The sequence below is a fragment of the Sebastes fasciatus genome, chromosome 11 (genome assembly GCF_043250625.1).
Source record: "Sebastes fasciatus isolate fSebFas1 chromosome 11, fSebFas1.pri, whole genome shotgun sequence".
In the NCBI taxonomy this organism is placed as follows: domain Eukaryota; kingdom Metazoa; phylum Chordata; class Actinopteri; order Perciformes; family Sebastidae; genus Sebastes; species Sebastes fasciatus.
In genome coordinates, this window is record NC_133805.1 from 26,964,067 (window position 1) to 26,986,023 (window position 21,957).

At 39.0% G+C, this 21,957-nt stretch overlaps 1 protein-coding gene across 1 annotated transcript; it reads right to left on the bottom strand.

Annotated features, from left to right (window-relative positions):
• Positions 1-1,086: 1,086 nt before the first annotated feature.
• Positions 1,087-18,750, bottom strand: vapal (VAMP (vesicle-associated membrane protein)-associated protein A, like). The gene is made up of 6 exons (XM_074651970.1): positions 18,481-18,750; positions 9,614-9,766; positions 7,466-7,569; positions 5,613-5,693; positions 2,862-3,041; positions 1,087-2,020 (listed from the first exon to the last, which is right to left on the bottom strand). Exons 1-6 carry the CDS (start codon positions 18,536-18,538, stop codon positions 1,859-1,861), a joined length of 738 nt encoding a protein of 245 aa, XP_074508071.1. The 5' UTR covers positions 18,539-18,750; the 3' UTR covers positions 1,087-1,858.
• Between the last annotated feature and the right edge of the window lie 3,207 nt (positions 18,751-21,957).

Sequence of the window (21,957 nt, forward strand, 5' to 3'; positions counted from 1 at the left end):
TGTCTGCGTCCTATAGAAGCTTTGAACCCATCGAGACTACACAGAGCAGCAAAGTCACACCTTTAACTTCAGCATACGACCTCTTTAGACAAATATACATATTGAAAACAAGCTACAAAATGTAATACCTCAGCAAATGCCATTGAAGACTTTTATGTGCAAATTCTGATTTATCTGTGATAAGCCAACATTTCAACCAATCTTTTATTTCAGATGCAAGAGCTGGTCATCTAGTCACAGCTTCTCTGTCGCCTCATATTATTCAGAACCATGTAACGTTAAGCTTGTCGCTCACTGTCGCCATACAGTCACAGTTAAACATGTAACATGTTATTTTCCCTCTCACTACTGCCAAGAAAAAAATACATCCAGTGTTTTTTTCCCACGCTACCCTGTCCTCTAGGAGTCAGTGTGAATCATACTACTTTACACTTTAATAAAATGATTGCAGGTTTCACTTTTGGGGAAAATAAGCATCTTGTAAAGAAGGTTCTGTATTTTAGCCATCATGCTGAAATGAGTCAAGTTTGGGGCCAAATGACCACTGCAGATTTTGCCATCCAAAATGCTATAATGTACCCAAAATGTACCAAATTACCTTGGCAGAACAACCTCAAAAATACTGATAAACAGCCCCTATTTTGTGCAAGATGAAACCACTGAAATGTTTAAGAATTTCCTCCCTTCCTAAATAAATGTAATAGTAGTATAATCCAAAAGAAATCCAAACTTCCACCTTGGCTAACCCAGTCAGTAAACAAAGCATAACTGTACACTTAAGAGTTTTTGTCAAGCTCACAACAGAGCAGATGTCTGAGGTTGAGAAGCATTTTCTAGCTCTGTGACTCTTGGCAACTAATAACATTAGCTGGAATGTCAAGTGTAATTAAAAGACATGGTTAGCTCACATATTGTACTTTGTCCTTGTACTAGGAAAAAAAAAGTGTCCAATACAAAATGTTGGCGGTAATACTGAGGGAAAACCTGGCACACAAATGCAGTACGCTCTTTTTATGGCATCAAATAATGAATATTGGAGGGTGTATCATTGAAGGGGGAGACACAGGAAAAGACGGCTATCGAAACCACATTTTTTCATTTTTATTTCTTCAATGCTTAATACCATGGGACAGGATTTTAAGAATGGAGACCTTATTTCAGTCAATATTTGCCTCAGAAGGAATATATGATTTGTATAATAATATTAATAATAATAATATAAAGTCTGCATTGGTGTTGTGAGGAAAAAGAAAAAGAAAGGACAGAAATGTACAAGAAGGAGGCACCTATATTATCCCCAGCTGGACCTGAACATTCCAAGACAAGAAGTAGAAATTACAAACTGAATAAATTTACTTCAGAGGCAATCCAGCAACAGGTAGCAAGGTCTTTTTGATGGAAGTTCGTTCCTTTTTTGTTTAAAAGGATTTAAAACAACATTTACAAGACACCTAACATTCCATTCAATTCCTATTAAAAACAACAGAGAGAAAAAAACTAATCTTTTGACTGCCTCTTGCCCATGGTTCACTCTAGGTGCATCTTCCATGTTGACTGATAGTATACAACTCTCATTGTCCCACCACATTACCTGTATAATCCAGCCATCAAAAAACAGAAAACAAAAAAAGGAGCAATCACTTTTTTTGTCGCCTTTCTTTTCTCAACTCTCTGTGTGTACTAACCGTGTGAGATTGTAAAAAGGCGACGCCTTCGAATGATGCTGTACAGATGTGTTCACTGTAGGCCACACTACCAATGATATGGCAAAGTCAACACAAAGACTTCTCGGTTTTTCCAGGCCTGTTTTATTCCGGAGCCGGGGCGGGGGGGATACGGCTGGCATGCATCTCCCAGTCTACAAGATGAACTTCCCTAGGAAGAATCCGATGAAGATGGCTGCTATGACGACGAGGAGGGAGGGCAGGGAGGCGGTGCTGGCTTCTCGGCCGAGGAGGCTAGTTGAGTTTGATGTCATGTGGTCGGAGCGGGGTACCTTTCTCATTCTAATGCCATCATCCTGTAACAGAGGAAGAGGAGCAGAGCAGAGCAGAAAACAGTCAACAGATCTGTAAAATAGAAGGCATGTTTACAAGCATTAATTCAGCCACTGGTTCTCAAACTTTTTTATCTTGGAAGTAGGGCCTAGATTAACCCAAATGACCACAGTTCAATGAGAGCGCTCTACCTGGTAGCCTAAATGAATTATAAACTAGAGACTAATCTTGCAATATGATCACCCGCGCTGCAATGCCAAATCAGGCCAGGGACGTAAAGCGGGGGCAAAGAGTATAGAAGCAAAGAGACGAAACAGCGCTCCCGCCATTTTGGACTGAAAACGCCAATGAGTCTGTGGCCATGAATGTATAAATACACGTCTGTTTTTCTAACTTCCGTTTATGTCCGTTCAACACAGGCCATTTCGGTGGAGACATTAAAATTATGACAATAGAATAGAAATAATTTAGTTTTACTTTTGTACGGCACTTTTTAAGCGGACGTTTTAGTAGTCATTTTCAGTCCAAAATGGCAGAAGCTTAGCTTTGCTGCTGGGAATTGACTTTCACTTCTTATCAATATACGTTCTTTTGTGGGGGGAGAGGTGGGGGGCAATGGCCCCTTCCCCACTTCCTACCCCCCTACTTTGAATTCCATTTAGCTGATTTAATTTCAGGTTCTTGATATAGTGCATGCTGGCTCACGGTCGCTCTCACTGGAACACTTAGAGCCATTGTTAATGTCATTAGTACCACCTGTGCTTTTCCTACTGGGACAAGTCAAAAATATCTGCAGTGTGAAAGGCCAATGAAACCACAATGTTTCATCATGTTATGAATATCATTTATCAACACACATCTGACCTTTAATTGCCGGTTCTCATCAACCAGCTTGTTCATCTCAGATTGCAGCCTCTTGCACTTCTCCAGCACTTTCTTCATCTCTGTATCGTCCAGTGAGGCAGCGACAGGCACCGTGGCTGCTGATGAGTCGCCCTTCGCAGAGTTCATCACCGGGGCTGCTTTGGTCGCCTCCACGTCATTCTGCCCAACAAGTAGAGGGAGAGAGAACCACTGAAGTGAAATCCAGCATGCCTTGCGCTAAGTAGGGAGGTTAGCCTCTAGACGGGAGCCTGTGCCAAAGAAAGGCAGCCTTGTCCGAGGCCCAGAAGCTCACAGTGCCAGATCAAAGAGACCGGGGAGGAAATACATCCCTCCAGAAGTCCTGTTTGATGTGGCTTTGTTTTGTGGGACAGACAACATGACGGCATGAGGAAATGAAGGGCTTTGTAATGGAAATACAACAACTGTATTGTAGATGAGGGTTGACAATCAATACACAGACAGGATATGATGTTATTATCCCTTTACCACAATCCAAGGCAAGCATGTACTGTATATAGAAGTCCATCAAGGCCCAGGTCATTTTTGGACTAAATTATACTAAGTAAGTGCTAAAGCAAACATCAGGATATCCCATCAGAAATCAACATAAATCACTGACCCCTTTCTGTCTTGCGGAAGAGTGGGTGTCTGCCTGGGACAGGGGTTATCAAGTTGGAACATTTGTTCATAGATGTTTCGTTCATTTAGGTATATGATCGAAAACTAAGTAAACAAGATTTCAAATCCAACGTCGTTTCAGTGCTTCTGAAAGCATCAAAAACCATCCTGCACATTGTCAATCACTTATGCTCACTTGATTTACACCAATTTGGTTGTCATACCTTCATCAGGTAAAAGAAATGGTTGACAGAGTGTGGGATTCTTTTGGTTCTTCCACAAGTCAGTTTTTGACACGATGCATCCGTTTATAAGGCTTGCTGGTGTGGATGAACTTTGTAGTAATTGTTAACCAGCTTTCAGTACTTGACAGTTTTTGCTACTCTGTCCAACAAACACATTTTGTTGGTAATAAAACCGTATAGGGGGTTTGATTGCCACCCCTTCTTATATACTACAAAAATATTGCTCCTAAACATGAATTTCCACATTACAATATTACACTACATCTTCATCAAAGTCACACACTTTACCTGTTGCACATTACACACAAGCTACACGTGCAAAAGCGGAGAGCGGATGCCGTGTCGACTCAGTCAGCAGTCCACATATCCACTCAGTAGAGCTCCTTAACGTAAGCTAAATCTGGTTGGCCCTGGTAGCATTTTCACCTGAACCGTGAGGACCTGCTGAGCTGTCCAGTAGCACTGCTTATCTCAATCCTGATTACACTGAGAGCTCATTAGTACAGGCTCCCAGTGTTCCCAGAGTCACCAGTTTATGATGACGTTCTGTTTTATGTCAACCCTCTCAGAAAAATGTTGATTCAACTTTGTAGTAAATTTTGACGCAGAGTTAGTGTGCTTGGTGTGTCTCATTTATGACTATAGGGACTGACAAAACATTAGAAACACATTTAATGTAATGCAGTCCAATACAACACAACACCACCACTAGAGTCATATTAAGAGCCACGTTGAGGTCCTGACTCTTAAATGTTCAGATACAAGTCTAAACTTGCTATTTTAATGTTAACACACTACTTACTTGATTGTAAACTAGTGGTTGGAGCAAAAAAAACTAATTAAACACTCACATAATTCAAACCATTTTGAAGCTCTTCTCTCACCTTGAAATGGTTTCACAGCAGCTGAACTTGGTATTCACACCGGAGCACTTGGGCTTGATGTAAGCGGCATAGGTAACCGCTAAAATGCAGTGCAAAAGGCACCGACCGGCTGCGGTTCTTGTGCTCCACCACAACAATTGCATGAATGCAAAGAATTCATGCATCCCACAACAGAACACTAACATACTATACAGTGTGAATTTTGATTATGCTGAAGAATGTCATTGTTGCTTGTAAATTTCAAAACTATTTATACTTTTGGTACTATTGGTTTATCTATCTCTGAGGAGCTGTCTTCCCATTACTGTACAATGTTATTATTTTATTTTATCTTTTGCGACTTTAGTTTTTTTTTGTCCGCCAGGTTGGAGCGAGTCAGTGTGTGCACATAGTTTTTAATATCAAGATATTTTTTACGCATTTTCCAACTGTACCACAATTCCAGTTGCTGCCAACTCCCTTTATTGACCCAAGAAGTGTCTAGACTGCTATATGCCACCTCTGACACACCTGGAGATACCAGATGATTCGTTCAACTAACAGCAATGTGTTTCACGAGGATAATCCTCCTGATTTGCCCGGCAAAATATAATTTTCTCTGTTTGAAAAACTGACGTTTGACATAGCATGATGCAATTAAGTATTTTAGGGAAAGAAACAGGTGATAATTTATTGAGTGTAAAGAGTAAAAAAGAGAAATGCACATTAGAGGGGAGAAGAAAAACAGAAACTAAGGTTGTTCCTTCTTTATATATATATTTTTGCATCTTGCACAGGGTGCTCTGGCCGGGTTTTCCATTAGAACAGCATTCTCTACTTATTTGACATTGTAGCTGTTTCAAAGTTTTTGCCTTTATGGAAAGCTATGGTATTCTGGAAATTCTCAGCATTCGACAGAAATCCTTCAGCGACAAAAATACTTCAGGTTATGATTTAAATTACGTGGAAATAAGCTGTTTTTAATGTGCGGCAGCACCTCTTACCACTTTATCGTTTTCAGAAGGCAGCTCGAAGACGCATCTCAGCTTGGAATCCATGAGATCATCGGGTTTTGCATCTTTCCACTGGTGGAGATGAAAAATGGGCATGTTATTCATCAACTCAAACTGCTAGCAGCTGGATTCTATCCACACACACGCACGCAGACGTCAACCTACTTCATACTATTCACATGCAATGTAGCCTTGAATCTTTGAACGTTACATAAAACATGCACAACTTCATTTAAAAAACAGTTATAACCTCGCCTCATTTTCGTCTATAGGTCTACATTTTTTTAGAGTGACACATTTCCATAAAGTCAGCCCCTGAACTCGGAGATATTAGTTTTCTTGATTTGATACACTCACTTGCAAACGTTATGGAATAAGAAGTGCTCATAAAGCACAGAATTGCTTTATGGTGGAGTAAAAAAATTTAACCTGTGTCACAAGTGAAAGGTATAACACAGTTGCTTAATGGCATAGTTCTAATTTCTCTGATAAGACCTTACTCCAGTTTACTTATCAAGACCAGTCAGACCTTTGTTCCTCTACACTTCCTGGATTTTGCTTCTCATTCAAGACAAGCCAGTTCATGACCATGACTTCAGGGTGTGTGAATGTTTCACTGACTGACTAAGCCTTTGCTGTCCTCTGGTGGACAACTGAGAACGCATCTTTATTTGTTTGATGTTTTGCATAATTGCATTATCCAAGAGCAGAGAGCTTTGCATGGCAACTAACTCAGCAGAATGCCAATTACCCTGTCATAAGTGAATAACAAATTCTGATATTTCCTTATGTAAACATAGAAATGTGAGTATAAATGGTGCTGAACCACTGATAGAAATTAATGATGAATATTTAAAAGGTGTAGGAGTGGAGGTCATTTGATTCTGAGGTGTTCTAATGTGTGATAGGGCTCTTTAATTAACAACAGAAACCCCACAGTAATCTGTTTTTTAAGCCCTATTGAAATTTTGGTTAAAAGAAATTGCATTTTCAGTGTAAACAATGTAGTTTAACCATTTGTCTTTTTTTAATCATTATTTTGAGAGACTCCTGTATATAGTCAAGAGCTTATTTGTGTTCTACCCCATTATGCTGTTCACTTTCTGTAATGCAAAGAATATTCTGAGCTGTCCTAGCTGCAAGAGGACCTAGTTTACTGTAAACTGTGGTGAACAGTGACTTCTTGCAGCAGGACACAAAACATCTTTTGGATACATGGGGAGTTTAAAATCCAGCTGGACATCATTTGACATATCTACTCTTAAATAATCTGATATAAATCCTTCAAAATAAAATTGATGAGCCTTTAGTTTGGACAACCGTTAAAATTGCAACTGCTTTGGTTGTTTATTTTTGTGGGGGCGGGCTGAGTGATACAGCAAGTATTGTGGGGACGCACACAGATAATCCAAAGGAAACTGATTTCTTATACAAGACTATTTTCTTACACAAGAGTATGAGTTTGTTTTATACAGAGTAACACGGGTATGGAAGCAAACATTTGTGTCGAGCTCCAACTTCAATGCATCCTTATTTCTGAAGGTGTGGGGATTTCCAAACATTAAAATGGCAGTGAAATTAAACTTAGATGTTTTGTTATACACATTTTAATCTGCATCTTTGCACGTTTTAATGCAAATATTTGTACATATTTCTCATATTCTTATTTTTAGTACTGATATTTCTTTACATATATTGTGTTTATATTATAGTATTATGTACATATTTTGTAGCATTATGTACTTGTTTATTTCTATTTTTTGCATTCCTTTATGTTTATACAAGAACAAATATTTCTGATTCTGATTAAAAGTGTTAAAAGTAAATAAAAAAAAATCACTCACCAATGAATCCATGTCAGAAACAGTTGACGGGGCAAAAATCGTCTGCACCATGAATTTGTGTTTACTTTTCTCATTGGGGTCATAGTCAAAGGGCTGTAGCATGACTGTAAATGAAAGGTGAACAAAGTTAAAACATTTGAGCAAAGACATCTCTGCACAGAAATACATATTCAGCATAATAACTCCAGAAACCTATTTTCAGTGACAACACACTGCCATGTTAAAAATCTAGCATTGAATACCCAAAGGTAAAAAGGTAACACACACACAGATCTTCAGGACACATTTGACTAATCATAGTTCCACCATTTACTCTGGCCATGTTTCTGGCTAATGTTTCGGCCTGGTGACCTTCATCAGAGCATGAAGGAAAATGGAAGTTATGTCATTTGTATACAGGAGTTAGCAGAGGACTGGTTTAAAGCAGTGGTTCCCAACTTATCTTCCCTGCAGCCCCTTATCTTCCATGAGGTTACGTGTTCTGTGATAAACATTCTATGTTAACATATTTTGAAACTTGTTCAGAGGAAGCATTTGAAACTGAAATCATCCTTTAGTCCAGCAGGTGTCATTGTGTTGAGTGTTGAAATCCAGTACATCTCTCTGAGAGGGTAGCTTTGGTAGACTGCACCCTCTGGCTGCAGGGGTTACATGTTCAAGTCCAACAAAGTGCAGAGTGGCTGGAGAGCCATGGTTGGCTCCATGATAGTGCTTGGCTATGGCATATTCCATGTTCCCTTTGCCAACGGCCGTTTTATGTTCTGAGAGGCATTGCTTGAGTGCTCTCTTTGTTTGTCCAGCAGTCCACAAGGACATGTAAGCATATATATTACTGATGTTGCAATTCATAAATTGTTTGATAGGAAACCTCTTACCAGTGTGTGGATGGGTGAAAACCTTGACATTAGTGGTATTATTGCAATGACTGCATTTTCCGCATCACGTTTTCTTTTAAGTGAAGCCAAGAGGGATTTGGTTTGGTGAGATGAAGTATGTACAAGGTCGTCTCTGATTGTTGGAGCTTGTCAGAATGATAGAAGAGGGGGACTTTTGGTGATCTCACACGGTGATGATTCTGCACTTAAAATGTGCCAGAGTTTGTTGATTATGTCCCAGAGTTTCTGGTGACAATGATTGAATTCAGTTGTGAAGGTATCTTTTCAGTTTTTCAGATATGGCTTTAGGGCTTGCAGTCTATTATAGATGGATGGTAATTTCTTTCATATAATCTTGATTTCATCTCGTCTGCTTTGCATTTGAATTCATTCAGGTGTGAGCAATTTCTCCTTAGTCGTAAGAACTGTCCCTCAGGTATGTTTTGTTTCAAGTAGTTTGGGTGGTTGCTATGGTGGAGGAGGGTATTGCATTCCATGGGCTTCCTGTGGAACAAGGTGTGAGTACTTCTGTCCTGGTGTTTATAATCACAATAACCTAGACAGACAACAGGGTTCACCTGGGCTCCAACTGCCTTCATTGCATTATGGAATTATTACTGCTGTGCATTTAAAAGGTAACCAGTGACCCTCCAATCATAAATGTCTCAATTGATTTATTTAAGCAGAAAGATATTTACTGAAATTTCATGTCATGTCTTATTTAAAGACTTGAAGATACCTTCCTCTGCAGTATCGCCTTTTTGGAATTGAGCCTCGTCTCTTTGCAAGATGCATTATGCAGCATATTTCCTTACCCTTGGGTTACATAAATACATATCTGTTAATGCTAAAATACTGGATGCCGGTACCCACTTGCGGTATTTAGCCAACCAAGTGAATATATTGTGCAATTTAAAAGCGAAAAGGAAAGTTGTTTATAAGTTACTGGATTTGGCCATTGAAGTGTGGTTACAGCCATACTCTACAACTGGGGTACAGGTTAGATCCTCTCTGCACCCAATATGTACACTACATCACATGGGCCACAAGTGGAATGCGGACTGTGTGGACTTGATCGAGTAAAATCAACTTCCACAAATGACAGCTTGATGCTTTAACGTCTCAGTTTCAACTTTGCATGTTGTTGTCCTGTGACCACATTGTGCTACATCTCCCTGATCTAGCTTAGGTTTCACCACTATCTCTCTCAATTAACAACATTTTGAGGGCTAAAGGGGAAAAAAACAGATAACAAAACCTCTGAAGACCTTACCAGAGATAATGACAGTTGCTCCAGGATCGATGAGACCGCTGTTTGGCCGTACACAGTATCTGCGAGGCGCAGTTGTCTTCACTTTGAAACACACTTTTTTGTCAGAAGGGTTCCTCAGTTTGAGGTTGGTGGTGACTACATCTGTGAAAGGACCTGATGGACGAAGAATGACAAACACAAGTGCATTATTATTTCTGTATTTTGGAGTTTGGGGGTGGGCGTTATATCGAATATACTCAATGTATTGAGACCTGTTCTACGTGGGATGCAGTAAATGACTACAGTACATTGCGAACATCAAGTACAAATATTAATTGTCACGTCATTATTTTAAGCCGCCGGCATGAAACTTGCTTTGGCGTTTCGCTTTTCCCGCGGCTCTCTCCCTCTCGCAGACACACTGTGTCCTTGAAGAGTGTGTGTGGCATATCAACATGGATGTGCATATGGAGCGTGTGTTTTTGTATCTGGAGTGAAGCAGGAAACAGAGAAAGAGCCTGGAGAGACAAAAGATGTGAAGCGCCAAAGCCACTTCATACGTGTTGAGTAGTTCACACGTTGTTTTGCGGTACGTGTATATACTAGGCATTACAGTAAGAGCGTGTAAGAACTGGCTTCAAAATAAAAGCGACCGACAACTGTCTTCATAATAAAAGTGATGCACAGTCCTATAAATTCATGTCAGTCAATAATAAATAAAGAAACAAAACTAAATGAATAAATATTAAATAATAAATAAAATGAAAAACTATAAAGAACACACCATTTTTAGAATAGGCAAAAATAACACACTCAGTGCATGCTAAAAACTGTATGGTTTTTGCCAAAAACTGCATGGGAGTAGCATAAAATGGGCATGACTGTAAAGGGAAGACTCATGGGTACCCATAGAACCCATTTTTATTCACATATCTTGAAGTCAGAGGTCAAGGGACCCCTTTGAAAATGGCCATGCCAGTTTTTAATATCATAATATTATAATATTCTAAAATTCTAAAAACTGGATGGAGGAAAAACTTTTAGCCAGAACTAAACTGATTATCAGTGTTACTTCTATGTACATCAATGACTTGCAATATATTTTTTTAGTGTAAAAAAAAGTCTACTAAAGCCTGTGATTTGCTTGGTTTGAGTATTACTGAAGACTTTTCAACTACTTCCACACATTTGAGAGCAGCTTGTCTAAGGAGATGCAATATTAAAACGGCATCTTAAAATAATCAACTATACAGTTCTGATGGAGCGGTATTACTACCTACAAATGCAAAGCTTAGCATGAGACAATCATGAAGATCAGGAGCTCCATATTTTTTTATTTGATCCTGCCCTACTCAGATCGTACGTCAGGAAGATCAATAGTTAGCTCTCAGTCTTGTGACAGAGCTTGCAAATTAGGTCCTTAACCATGGTCAGCACCATCAGGCTTTGACAAGCCATATCATGACAAAAAAACAACTGGAGGCCAAGTAAAAAATAAAAAAAACTCAATCAGCTCAATTAGTCTGGGAGTCTGGAGAGAAATAATGTCCCATGATGCATGATTAGCTGACATCATAGCATGGGTGCTATGGGTCAGGTAGACTGATTTTACCTGCTACACCATCTTGCCATTCACCCATCAAGTGTTTTTTTTTATCAATTCGATACTATCACAATACTTAGGTGCTGATTTGATATGTATTGCGATTGAATATTACAATCTATTGCGATTTTGGTTCACTTTTTTAACACTAAACCATGGGAAAAAGTTGAATCCTACACTTCTAGGGAGTTTACTTTGGAAAATATCTAAATTAATACATCAAAAATGTTTGATCAGTATACAGTATTTCAGTCATTGTCAGGATTTTTTAAAAATTTTTCCCCCCCAGCAACTCAAAAATCAAAGAATAAAGACATTTCCCTCACAAATTACTGGTATTTTCTTTTTAATTTATAAGGGACAGGTAATGGTTTGTACTTCTGGTGAATAAAATCCAATCAATCTTATTTCCATATTAGTATTTTGTATATACAGTTCTTTTTGTTAACACCTTTTTTTGAAAACGACGTAGTCACACATGTATACTTCCGCTAACTGCGCCAAGTACGTCGCTAGCTCTCCCGTCAACTCCGTTCTCTTTATACATCCATGATCAGCTCCATCGGGGCCATTTGAATGCATTTAACATAAATGTCAGTATATGGGTGCTCTACAGTTGTAGCGTTGGCCGATTTGACCACGGAGATGAAAGTGACGGCTGGCTTGACCGTACGTTACACGCGATACGATTTCCTGTCCATGACAGAGTTAGCATGCGGCTTTAGCCATGATGTCTAGCTTTGCTTTTTCCTGGCAATGTGTGAAACACAAAGTGTTTCCGTACTTTACTGTATGTGTAGTGTTTACCACTCTGGATTTCAAATGTGAGGGTGTGATCGTATCCACGAGGACCCTCCGCCGTTTTCTACTTTCTTGTTTCTGCTCGCTACGTCCGGCTGCAGTTTGTTTTGGTTGACAGATACGGAACAGATATGACTTCACGTTACTCAGACTACAATAATAAAAGTCGTAACTTCCTTCCACCTCCACATATACTCAAATGAAGCAACTATATTGATCCTGGCATTAAAAAATGATTTCAAAATCGTAAAAAAACAAACATTACAATACATTATCAGGTGTCTCTTGTGCCCTGACCTACAGGACTAGTTATTAAAAAAAGTCTTAACATATAGCTGAATACATACAGTTGTCTTCAGGATCAACTGATTCACAATATGATGGTGAGTTTGGACTCCTTTGCATTGTTTACATACATAAAAACACAGAAAATGTCCATGAAATAAAAGCATTCAAATACTGTTTCTAGTCTCTCTCCATACTTTTTTTTTTTTAACAGCTTTGTTCACAAAGCCTACATTCAGCCTTCCCTCACACCCAGTGTTCAGAGAGATAAGAAGCAATGCATGACCAGATTGGAGTGGCTCCACCCAGCTAAAGCTAACATGTAGAGTTATGGCAATGACTGGGGCGTTGTCTTCAACACAGGTGCGTCACAAAGGCATTCCTACAAACCTGAAAAACCTCGTCTGCAACATCTGATATTTCTGTGCACAATCCCTGCTTCCAACACCTTAGTTTTTCCTTTATATAATTTTTGCAGAAAATATGAGTTGCTTCCTGCTGTGGCCATACCAGGTTACTGTAACAAAGATGGTTACTGCTGCAAATACACAGTTGTGGAAGTGTGATTGTTAAGATGCACCGTTCTATCTATTCTCATCCCACCCTTATTTACTGACTCAGAGCAGTAATGCGAGTCCCAAGCCCAGAGTGTGTTAGGTTGAAATAGTGATCTTTCAGATGTTTTGAATGAGTGAGGAATCAAGGTGAGTAAATGTGACTTAACGCAGATCAAAAGTGCGTCGCAGGCATGATAATTACAGCTTGTAAACCATTCCTCCTGACTTTGCACATGCCTGAAGCCTTTCATATGTCCTGTACCTGCAGTTGGGACAAGAAAAGCACCTGCTCTTTAAATGAGAAAGACTAAAGGAGGTAAAAACCCTCAATCGATTATTTACCAAACCCTTTCCTGTCACACAGACACAGTAAAAACCTGCAGGCCTAAAACATCCAATTCTGCCAGAATGAATTCAAGGTTGACTGAAATAAATTTCTACACTATGTGGTACTGCGAGCATTACTAAAACCAGGACTGAAACAGATAAAACCCTGGAAAGCAGTTGTGCACATCAGATATACACCCACATTGCCTAACTCTAAGATGCCACCTTTACTCAAGCAGCGTTAGCACCATCTCTCTCATCTTGTTGCATGTATGCTGAGTTAGGGTCCCCCAGGCCAGTCCTATTCTAAAAATACCAGCCAAGGAAAGGAGGGCTGCCCCCTCTAGCTTGCTGGAGGAATCCCAGCAGAGGCTCTAAAACAGACCAGCTCTCAGATACACGCAGACCAATTTAGCTCAGCCTCTGTGACAGTAAAGGAGCAGTGGTCATCTTCCTTCTCCTCATATTGCTTCTCAAAGACAGAGTAGGAACCATTTCATTTTCCTCTGTAATCCTCCTAAAATCCAGAAAAACCTTCAAAACTGAGCGATCCTTTCTCTTTCAATGTAGCGTTTGGGTTAGATTTGATCAATCCAACATTTCATTTTGGTTCATACCAAGGGTAAACAATTAGTCTGTGCCAAGGCGCAAAAACTCTTTGCATAACACATTGTATTCAGTCTCAAGCCTGCATACACAAGAGGTTAAGAGGGCTATTCAAATTGTACTGGGGCAGATGCAGCACTGGTGTAGCTTCAAGTCAGCTCAATAGTTATCCTCCTACTAAGCAGAAATACCAATATATTTGCAACTGTTTTGCATTTTGATTTGCCTTATTACACAAGTTTTGTTCTCAGTGCAACAGAATAGAACAAGTGGTTGATAAATGATTATCAATGAACGATTAGAGTTGTTCCGATACCAGTATCGAAAATGTGTCTGATACTGCCCAAAATTCAGGATTGGGTATCGGCGAGTACGCCAGTCTATGCACCGATCCCATACCATAATTTATCAACCCAGGAAAAAAAAAAATCTACTTCTTTAACCGGAAACCAATTCTCCTTCGCCGCTCCAAAACAGTAGCCTTCACTGTGCCGTCATGTATAATGGCTGCAACTGGCAACTACTGTTTTAGAGCAGCGAAGAAGAACTGATTGCAGGTAGTTTGTCACGTGACGATAGCAAACAACAACAGTGTGGTGCTAGTGGAGAGTAACGGTAATGATAGTCAGAGCGAGGGAAATGTCAGCCATATCACAGTGGAAATTCCAACAAGTAAAGCTGTGAGTATTTGTACATGTTTTACAAAGGGTTTAACCTGAGCCAGGCCATACAACAAAGACATTAATCATATCACATGCATACATCTTCAGTAGTAAACATCTGTTAAATAATAATAATAATAATAATAATAAATAAATAAATATATATATATATATATATATATATATATATATATAAATAAATATAATCACTCCGGTACGCAAATTCAGGTATCGGAATTGGGAAGGTAAAAATGGTATCGGAACATCTATTATGATTATCAGCTTTGTCATAACTTAGCCTTGCATCTATTCCAGTATACGGAGGGTAAAAGTTTAACCTGTCGCGAAAACAGAAATGTAAACCGTGTGACTAATCAGAAAAAGTCTAATTGGAACAAAGCCTACTTTTTAAATTATATAAAATTAGGAGGTCCACTCTGTGATCAGATTATGACAAACCATTTCTCTGCTATCAGACAAAATGCAACATCAATTTAAGGTTCAGCTGAGAACAAACACTCATTTATGTATTTGGATTTGAAGTCTTCTTGACCCCGCTTTTTCAAACCTTTGTGTATCCAAAACAAACGGACTGAGCTGACCAGTGCAGCCAGACAACTACTCTCAGCCTTTTAATTACTTCACTGGAGAAGCTGTCCGTAAAAGCACCATTAATCTGTTGCACAAAATTAATGCAAGTTTGATCAGATGCTCAAGTTTAAAGTCAATACTACTGTTACATTTTAAAGGGGATAGTTAAGGTACAGACAGGAGTGCCGACACCGGAGCAAAGCAATACTGTGGATGGGGACGGCAGAAAAACATATATTTTAGCCACCTAAAAGAAAGGCTCCCCCAAAAAAATATTGATATCCGTTTAAGTGTACGGTATATATAGAATATTTTCACTGCTTTATCTTGCTGTCAGACAGCCCTTTCCTTCTCCTTTCAGACAGGGAAGTGAACTGAAACTTATCTATACTCTCTCCAAAACCAGCAGGCTCAGATGACAAAAACTGTATAGATACGTTTCACTTTCAGTTCGCCCGTTGGAAAATATTCTAAATATAGCGTACACTTAAACAAATATCTAATTTACAAGGTGAGTCTTTCTTTTAGGTGGCTAAAATATGTTTCTCTGCCGTTCCTCTCCACAGCATTGTATTGCTTTACTCCAGTGTCGGTACTCCTGTCGGTTTCTCGATGCTGGGGACACACAGATCGTCATTTACTGTAGGTAATACACCTACTATGGATAAGTACCTCATACAACCCCACTTCAAAACACTGAGCTATCCCTTTAACTAGCTAGTTTTAAACTAATCTCAATAGGAGTTTTGTTTATCTTAAGTTATACCCCCTTGCAATTTCATTGACTGGCAGGCTCATGACAAGTCCTGCACCTGATAATGCAGTCACAGGCCTACCAGTGGCACAAAAAAAAAAACACTTCTCCTGATTTGAAAAATTAAGAAAAGTAACTTTAATCACTGACTATTTTAAACTTAGGAATTGTTTTTTAAAACAATATTTCTTAATATAAGGAAAAATCTGCCATGGTGGCAGGTGACCTGACATTTTTACCCCTCACCCAAAGCTATCCTGTGGGTCTGGTATTTGAACTGGTGACCTTTCCAACAATCCTGTCATGTACAGGCTACAATCCGTATCCACTCATACCTTAGTCCTAACTAACAATCAGCCTCTTAGGATCAGCAAGACAATGGGCTGAAACATTCTTGGTTCTACAACAGTGGTACATTCAGCAACAATAAAACAGTGTCTCGTTGACAATCATGCCTGTAACAGAGACAGAGACCAGTAACTGAAACCAGCACAAGAAAATGCAGAGACTAAGATCAAAATTAATAATGGTGCCAGGCTTGTTTTACAACACCATGGCCTTGGCAGACCAGCAACACTGAAACATGTAGTTACTTACATCAGCACAAGTTAGCTGTTAGCTACAGCTAACACCCTAGCAACTACAGCTAACACCACTAGCAACTACAGCTAACACCACTAGCAACTACAGCTAACACCACTAGCAACTACAGCTAACACCACTAGCAACTACAGCTAACACCACTAGCAACTACAGCTAACACCACTAGCAACTACAGCTAACACCACTAGCAACTACAGCTAACACCACTAGCAACTACAGCTAACACAACTAGCAACTACAGCTAACACCACTAGCAACTACAGCTAACACAACTAGCAACTACAGCTAACACCCTAGCAACTACAGCTAACACCACTAGCAACTACAGCTAACACCACTAGCAACTACAGCTAACACCCTAGCAACTACAGCTAACACCACTAGCAACTACAGCTAACACCACTAGCAACTACAGCTAACACCACTAGCAACTACAGCTAACACCACTAGCAACTACAGCTAACACCACTAGCAACTACAGCTAACACAACTAGCAACTACAGCTAACACCACTAGCAACTACAGCTAACACAACTAGCAACTACTACTAACACCACTAGCAACTACAGCTAACACAACTAGCAACTACAGCTAACACAACTAGCAACTACAGCTAACACCACTAGCAACTACAGCTAACACCACTAGCAACTACAGCTAACACAACTAGCAACTACAGCTAACACAACTAGCAACTACAGCTAATACAACTAGCAACTACAGCTAACACAACTAGCAACTACAGCTAATACAACTAGCAACTACAGCTAACACCACTAGCAACTACAGCTAACACAACTAGCAACTACAGCTAACACAACTAGCAACTACAGCTAATACAACTAGCAACTACAGCTAACACCACTAGCAACACCAGCTAACACCACTAGCAACTACAGCTAACACCCTAGCAACTACAGCTAACACCACTAGCAACTACAGCTAACACCACTAGCAACTACAGCTAACACAACTAGCAACTACAGCTAACACAACTAGCAACTACAGCTAACACCACTAGCAACTACAGCTAACACCACTAGCAACTACAGCTAACACCACTAGCAACTACAGCTAACACCACTAGCAACTACAGCTAACACCACTAGCAACTACAGCTAACACAACTAGCAACTACAGCTAACACCACTAGCAACTACAGCTAACACCACTAGCAACTACAGCTAACACCACTAGCAACTACAGCTAACACCACTAGCAACTACAGCTAATACAACTAGCAACTACAGCTAACACCCTAGCAACTACAGCTAACACCCTAGCAACTACAGCTAATACAACTAGCAACTACAGCTAACACCACTAGCAACACCAGCTAACACCACTAGCAACTACAGCTAACACCACTAGCAACTACAGCTAACACCCTAGCAACTACAGCTAACACCACTAGCAACTACAGCTAACACAACTAGCAACTACAGCTAACACAACTAGCAACTACAGCTAACACCACTAGCAACTACAGCTAACACCACTAGCAACTACAGCTAACACCCTAGCAACTACAGCTAACACCCTAGCAACTACAGCTAACACCACTAACAACTACAGCTAACACCACTAGCAACTACAGCTAATACAACTAGCAACTACAGCTAACACCACTAACTAGCAACACCAGCTAACACCACTAACTAGCAACTACAGCTAACACCACTAACTAGCACCAGCAGCTAACAGCACTAGCACCAGCAGCTAACAGCACTAGCACCAGCAGCTAACACCCTAGCAACAGCATAACGTTAGTAGCTCATCTTGCTACTAAAAGACAAACATGTTCTGTGCTCACTTTATTATAATAAAAACCTCTGGCAGCTCCCCCACATCCCTCCACCTCTTCACTAGGTGTTGTCAGGTAGCAGCCGGTCAGGAGGCGCGCCACGCCGGCTGTCCACGTCACTACAGGTCGAGGATGCAGCGGCCCGTCTTGTTGCCTGGCTAACTTTAAAATGGCGGTGAATGCTAGCTAGCTTGCTAGCAACGCAATTCGCTTGAGGGAGTGTGAAATCGTTTCAGTCAGGTAATTCTCCACCGCTACTCACTCACTAAGACATTTCACATGTTGATTCACCTACCTTTGAATTTGAGGTCGACGGGAGGGTCGAGGACAAGGATCTGATCCAACTTTGACATGTTTAGCTGAAGGGATGCACTTGATTTCGGTATCGGGGAGTGAACTGACAAGTGGAAATCCTAGATCCCCTCCTCTTCTTCTTCTTCTTCTTCTTCTTCTTCTTCTTCTTCTTCTTCTGCTGCTGCTGCTGCTGCTGCTGCTGCTGCTGCTGCCACTACTGAGTCAACTGCTGACTGAGCTCTGCGGACGAGCATGTGGGTACAAATACTTGAGTACGCGCTAGTGCACAACCCTGTTGCGCGCCCTCGTGGCTCAGCTACTGAACTGATGTGATTATGGTACATTTATCTAGTTATAATAGAAACTATACTATACTATACACTGAAACACTTAGGAGAGAAATACTTTAATAAAACCAGACGAATACTTAGATAGATAGATAGATAGATAGATAGATAGATAGATAGACAGACAGATAGATAGTAACTTTATTGATCCAGAGGGAAATTCAAGTTTCCAGCATCACAGTTCCATAGTGCAAAACATGTTAGTAAAAAGGCAGTAAAAAAGTTAGTAGTACAAAGTACAAAAAAAAATATACCAGATATAAAAATACAAGGAGATGAAGAAAACTGTTAAAAATGAATATAGTGCAGGGTAACTGCTGTGATACAGGACTAAACTAACTTTGACCCTTGGCATATTAAATGTAAGATACTTGTTGTAAGTTTGTGGTTTAAATACACACCATGAAGGTATTTTCTACTCAAGAAAATGTACACTGACTTATTTGTTTTCTTTCACTTTCATTTACTATATTGGGCCTGGCCTCCTTTAAAACTATTCATTGTGTAAAACTTTCATAATTCATACAACAAAATTAAACCTCAAATATGTAATTTTCAAAGTTAATTAATTCTTTTATTAACACATATAATTATTTTTTTAAATATACCATATATAACTTGCAAGGGGATGTGAAGGAGAATATCCTCAAAACCCTCAAGGGCCTTGAAAATTGGCAGCATATTACATGAAATAATTACAGTAATGTAAAATACATTATTTGTATGTATCTATCAATCATTTAAGACAGTAAAAAAAACAGAGACATAGTTTAGCAAAACACTTGACAACAATGCATCCCATAAATACCCATTGGTTATGCAAATATCAAGAAGACTCATTCATAATTCACTGTCAAAGACTAACTTAACAAACTAAGAGCGTATACACTCATGTGATATGGCACAGCATTTTCATAAGATAAGAAAGATAAACAGAAATAAAATAGAGGAAAAAATAAACAATAAAAAACAAGAATCAAGCAATAATCATAGTAGACTTATTGCTTATTTCCTATCTTGCATCAGTGTAAAAAGAGTAAAACCTGACTGATACCAGCCAGTATTTTGATAATTATACATACTGACTATATATATATATACATGTATATACATATATACATGTATATATATATATATAAACACATCAATATAACATTAGTCAACAAAATCAGTGTCTGATTTTATTTGCCTCATTGAAGTCCTGAAATGTCTTGTAACTTTTTTTTAAGAACTGTATAAATAAAGTTTCTTATCATTATTAGGCCTACTATTATTATTATATTTTTTTTAAAGGTCCCTTGCATTTCATTATTAAAAAATTGTGAACAAGATATGTACTGAGCAGGACACGCTACAGTTAAAAATAATCTTGTCAGTTCTCTCTGGTGGATAAACTATATACACTGTTTCTAAATGATGTCAAACATATTGTTGACATTTCTGTACAGCAATTTCTTGTTACATATCAGCATGCTGATAATATATCTGTGATATCAGCCTGCCAAGTTATCGTTAGTAAGTAGTTTTTTTTTTAATTCAATATTTAAGGTATAAAATATAGATGGGATTTTTATTTACCAAAAATGACTGATAGTGCCATTAGTGCGCTTAATGACAGAGAAAGTGGATAAATTACGTAAAGATAGCAATTTATCCACTTTCTCGGTCATTAAGCTATTATGTTTAGTTGAGTAGGTTTTCTTTTCCCACTCTCTCCCACACTTAACTATTATTAACTCAGTTCACTCTCCCATAAGAGCAAGATACCTGCTGTCAATTTCAAACAGCACATTAACAGATATAACATTATTAAGTAAAATCAAATGTAGGTGTAGGATTCATTAGAGCCAGATAGAAGAAAGTATAAACTAAACTATATTTTTTTAATTTGTGTGACTTCTGGGACTGAACTACTTTTGGTTACATATTTTTTGTTGTCCATCTGTTTTGTAAAATGCTGCGCTGTTTGTGTTTGTGAGTGTGAGAACAATACGTATTGGTATGAATGAGAAGTAGCAATGCCCAGCAGCTACTTGTGATCAGCTAGTTCGTGCTCAGAAGAGCTCGCAGCTCGTCTGCACTGTCTTTCATCATACTTTGAGGCCTTCGCATAGGAACAAAATGTATCGTTAGCTTAGATAGGCACTTCTTTGTCAATCAAAGAAACTTCTAGTAGTGGATGTCCCTACAAAAATGGTATATATCACTAATGCCTTCAGAGTATCATGTCATTGAAAGCAGCCGTAATGCTTCAGACCAAATAGTTTGACCTGATGACGACAGACTGGGATTGATTTAAGACTAACAGAACATCCAATAGCCTCCAAATAAAATGCATAAAACATCTGTCTGTCTATCTGTCCATCTGTCTCATGTTTATTGGACAGTACTACAGGGGCTGTTACTATTTTGCCATATAGAGTTATCGGGTATATGTTGTAGATGGCCCTTTCTCCAATAAATATTTGACTGAGTACCAGAACTCCTCAATGTGCTTCATCACAGCTTTGACACTTGGGACTAATCATAGAAAAAACATGAAGATAAAAATGTAAGGTTTGTTGAATCTGCTTGAAGGAGGTAAAACTGAGGGAAAAAATTTAGTTGTAAACATGCTTGTTTAGAGTCAAACTACAGGTCAAACTGCAGGATCACCTTCAGATTTTTCTAGATTCCTGTCATAAACAATCAAATATGTTGGCTTGTTACTGACTACCATGTCTGAATAGTAAAGCCTGTGCAGAAAAACCTCAATATACAGTTCCTCTAATAGGCAAAAACAAACATGAAATACATTTTTCTCCAGAATTTCTGATGCTGATAATGTGAGTCCCCACCTTTCAAAAGAAAAGAAATTAATGGTTTAAGATGTTTATGGAGGGGAATCCTGATGTTTCACATAGTGGGTTTGCTCCGTTTGAACTATTAATATCCCACTTTACTCTCTTAGAGACCATTGACAACTGTGGCTACGGTTAAATCCATCTCTGTGACAAGTGTAGACCTCCCCTCTGTAAGCTGCTGAGGGTGTAATCCACTGCAGTGTACTGAATAGGACTCTGTGGGAATGCTCCGCTCTGCATGTAATTTATGCTGTTTACAGCTTTTCAGAAGGTCACGTTAAACATATA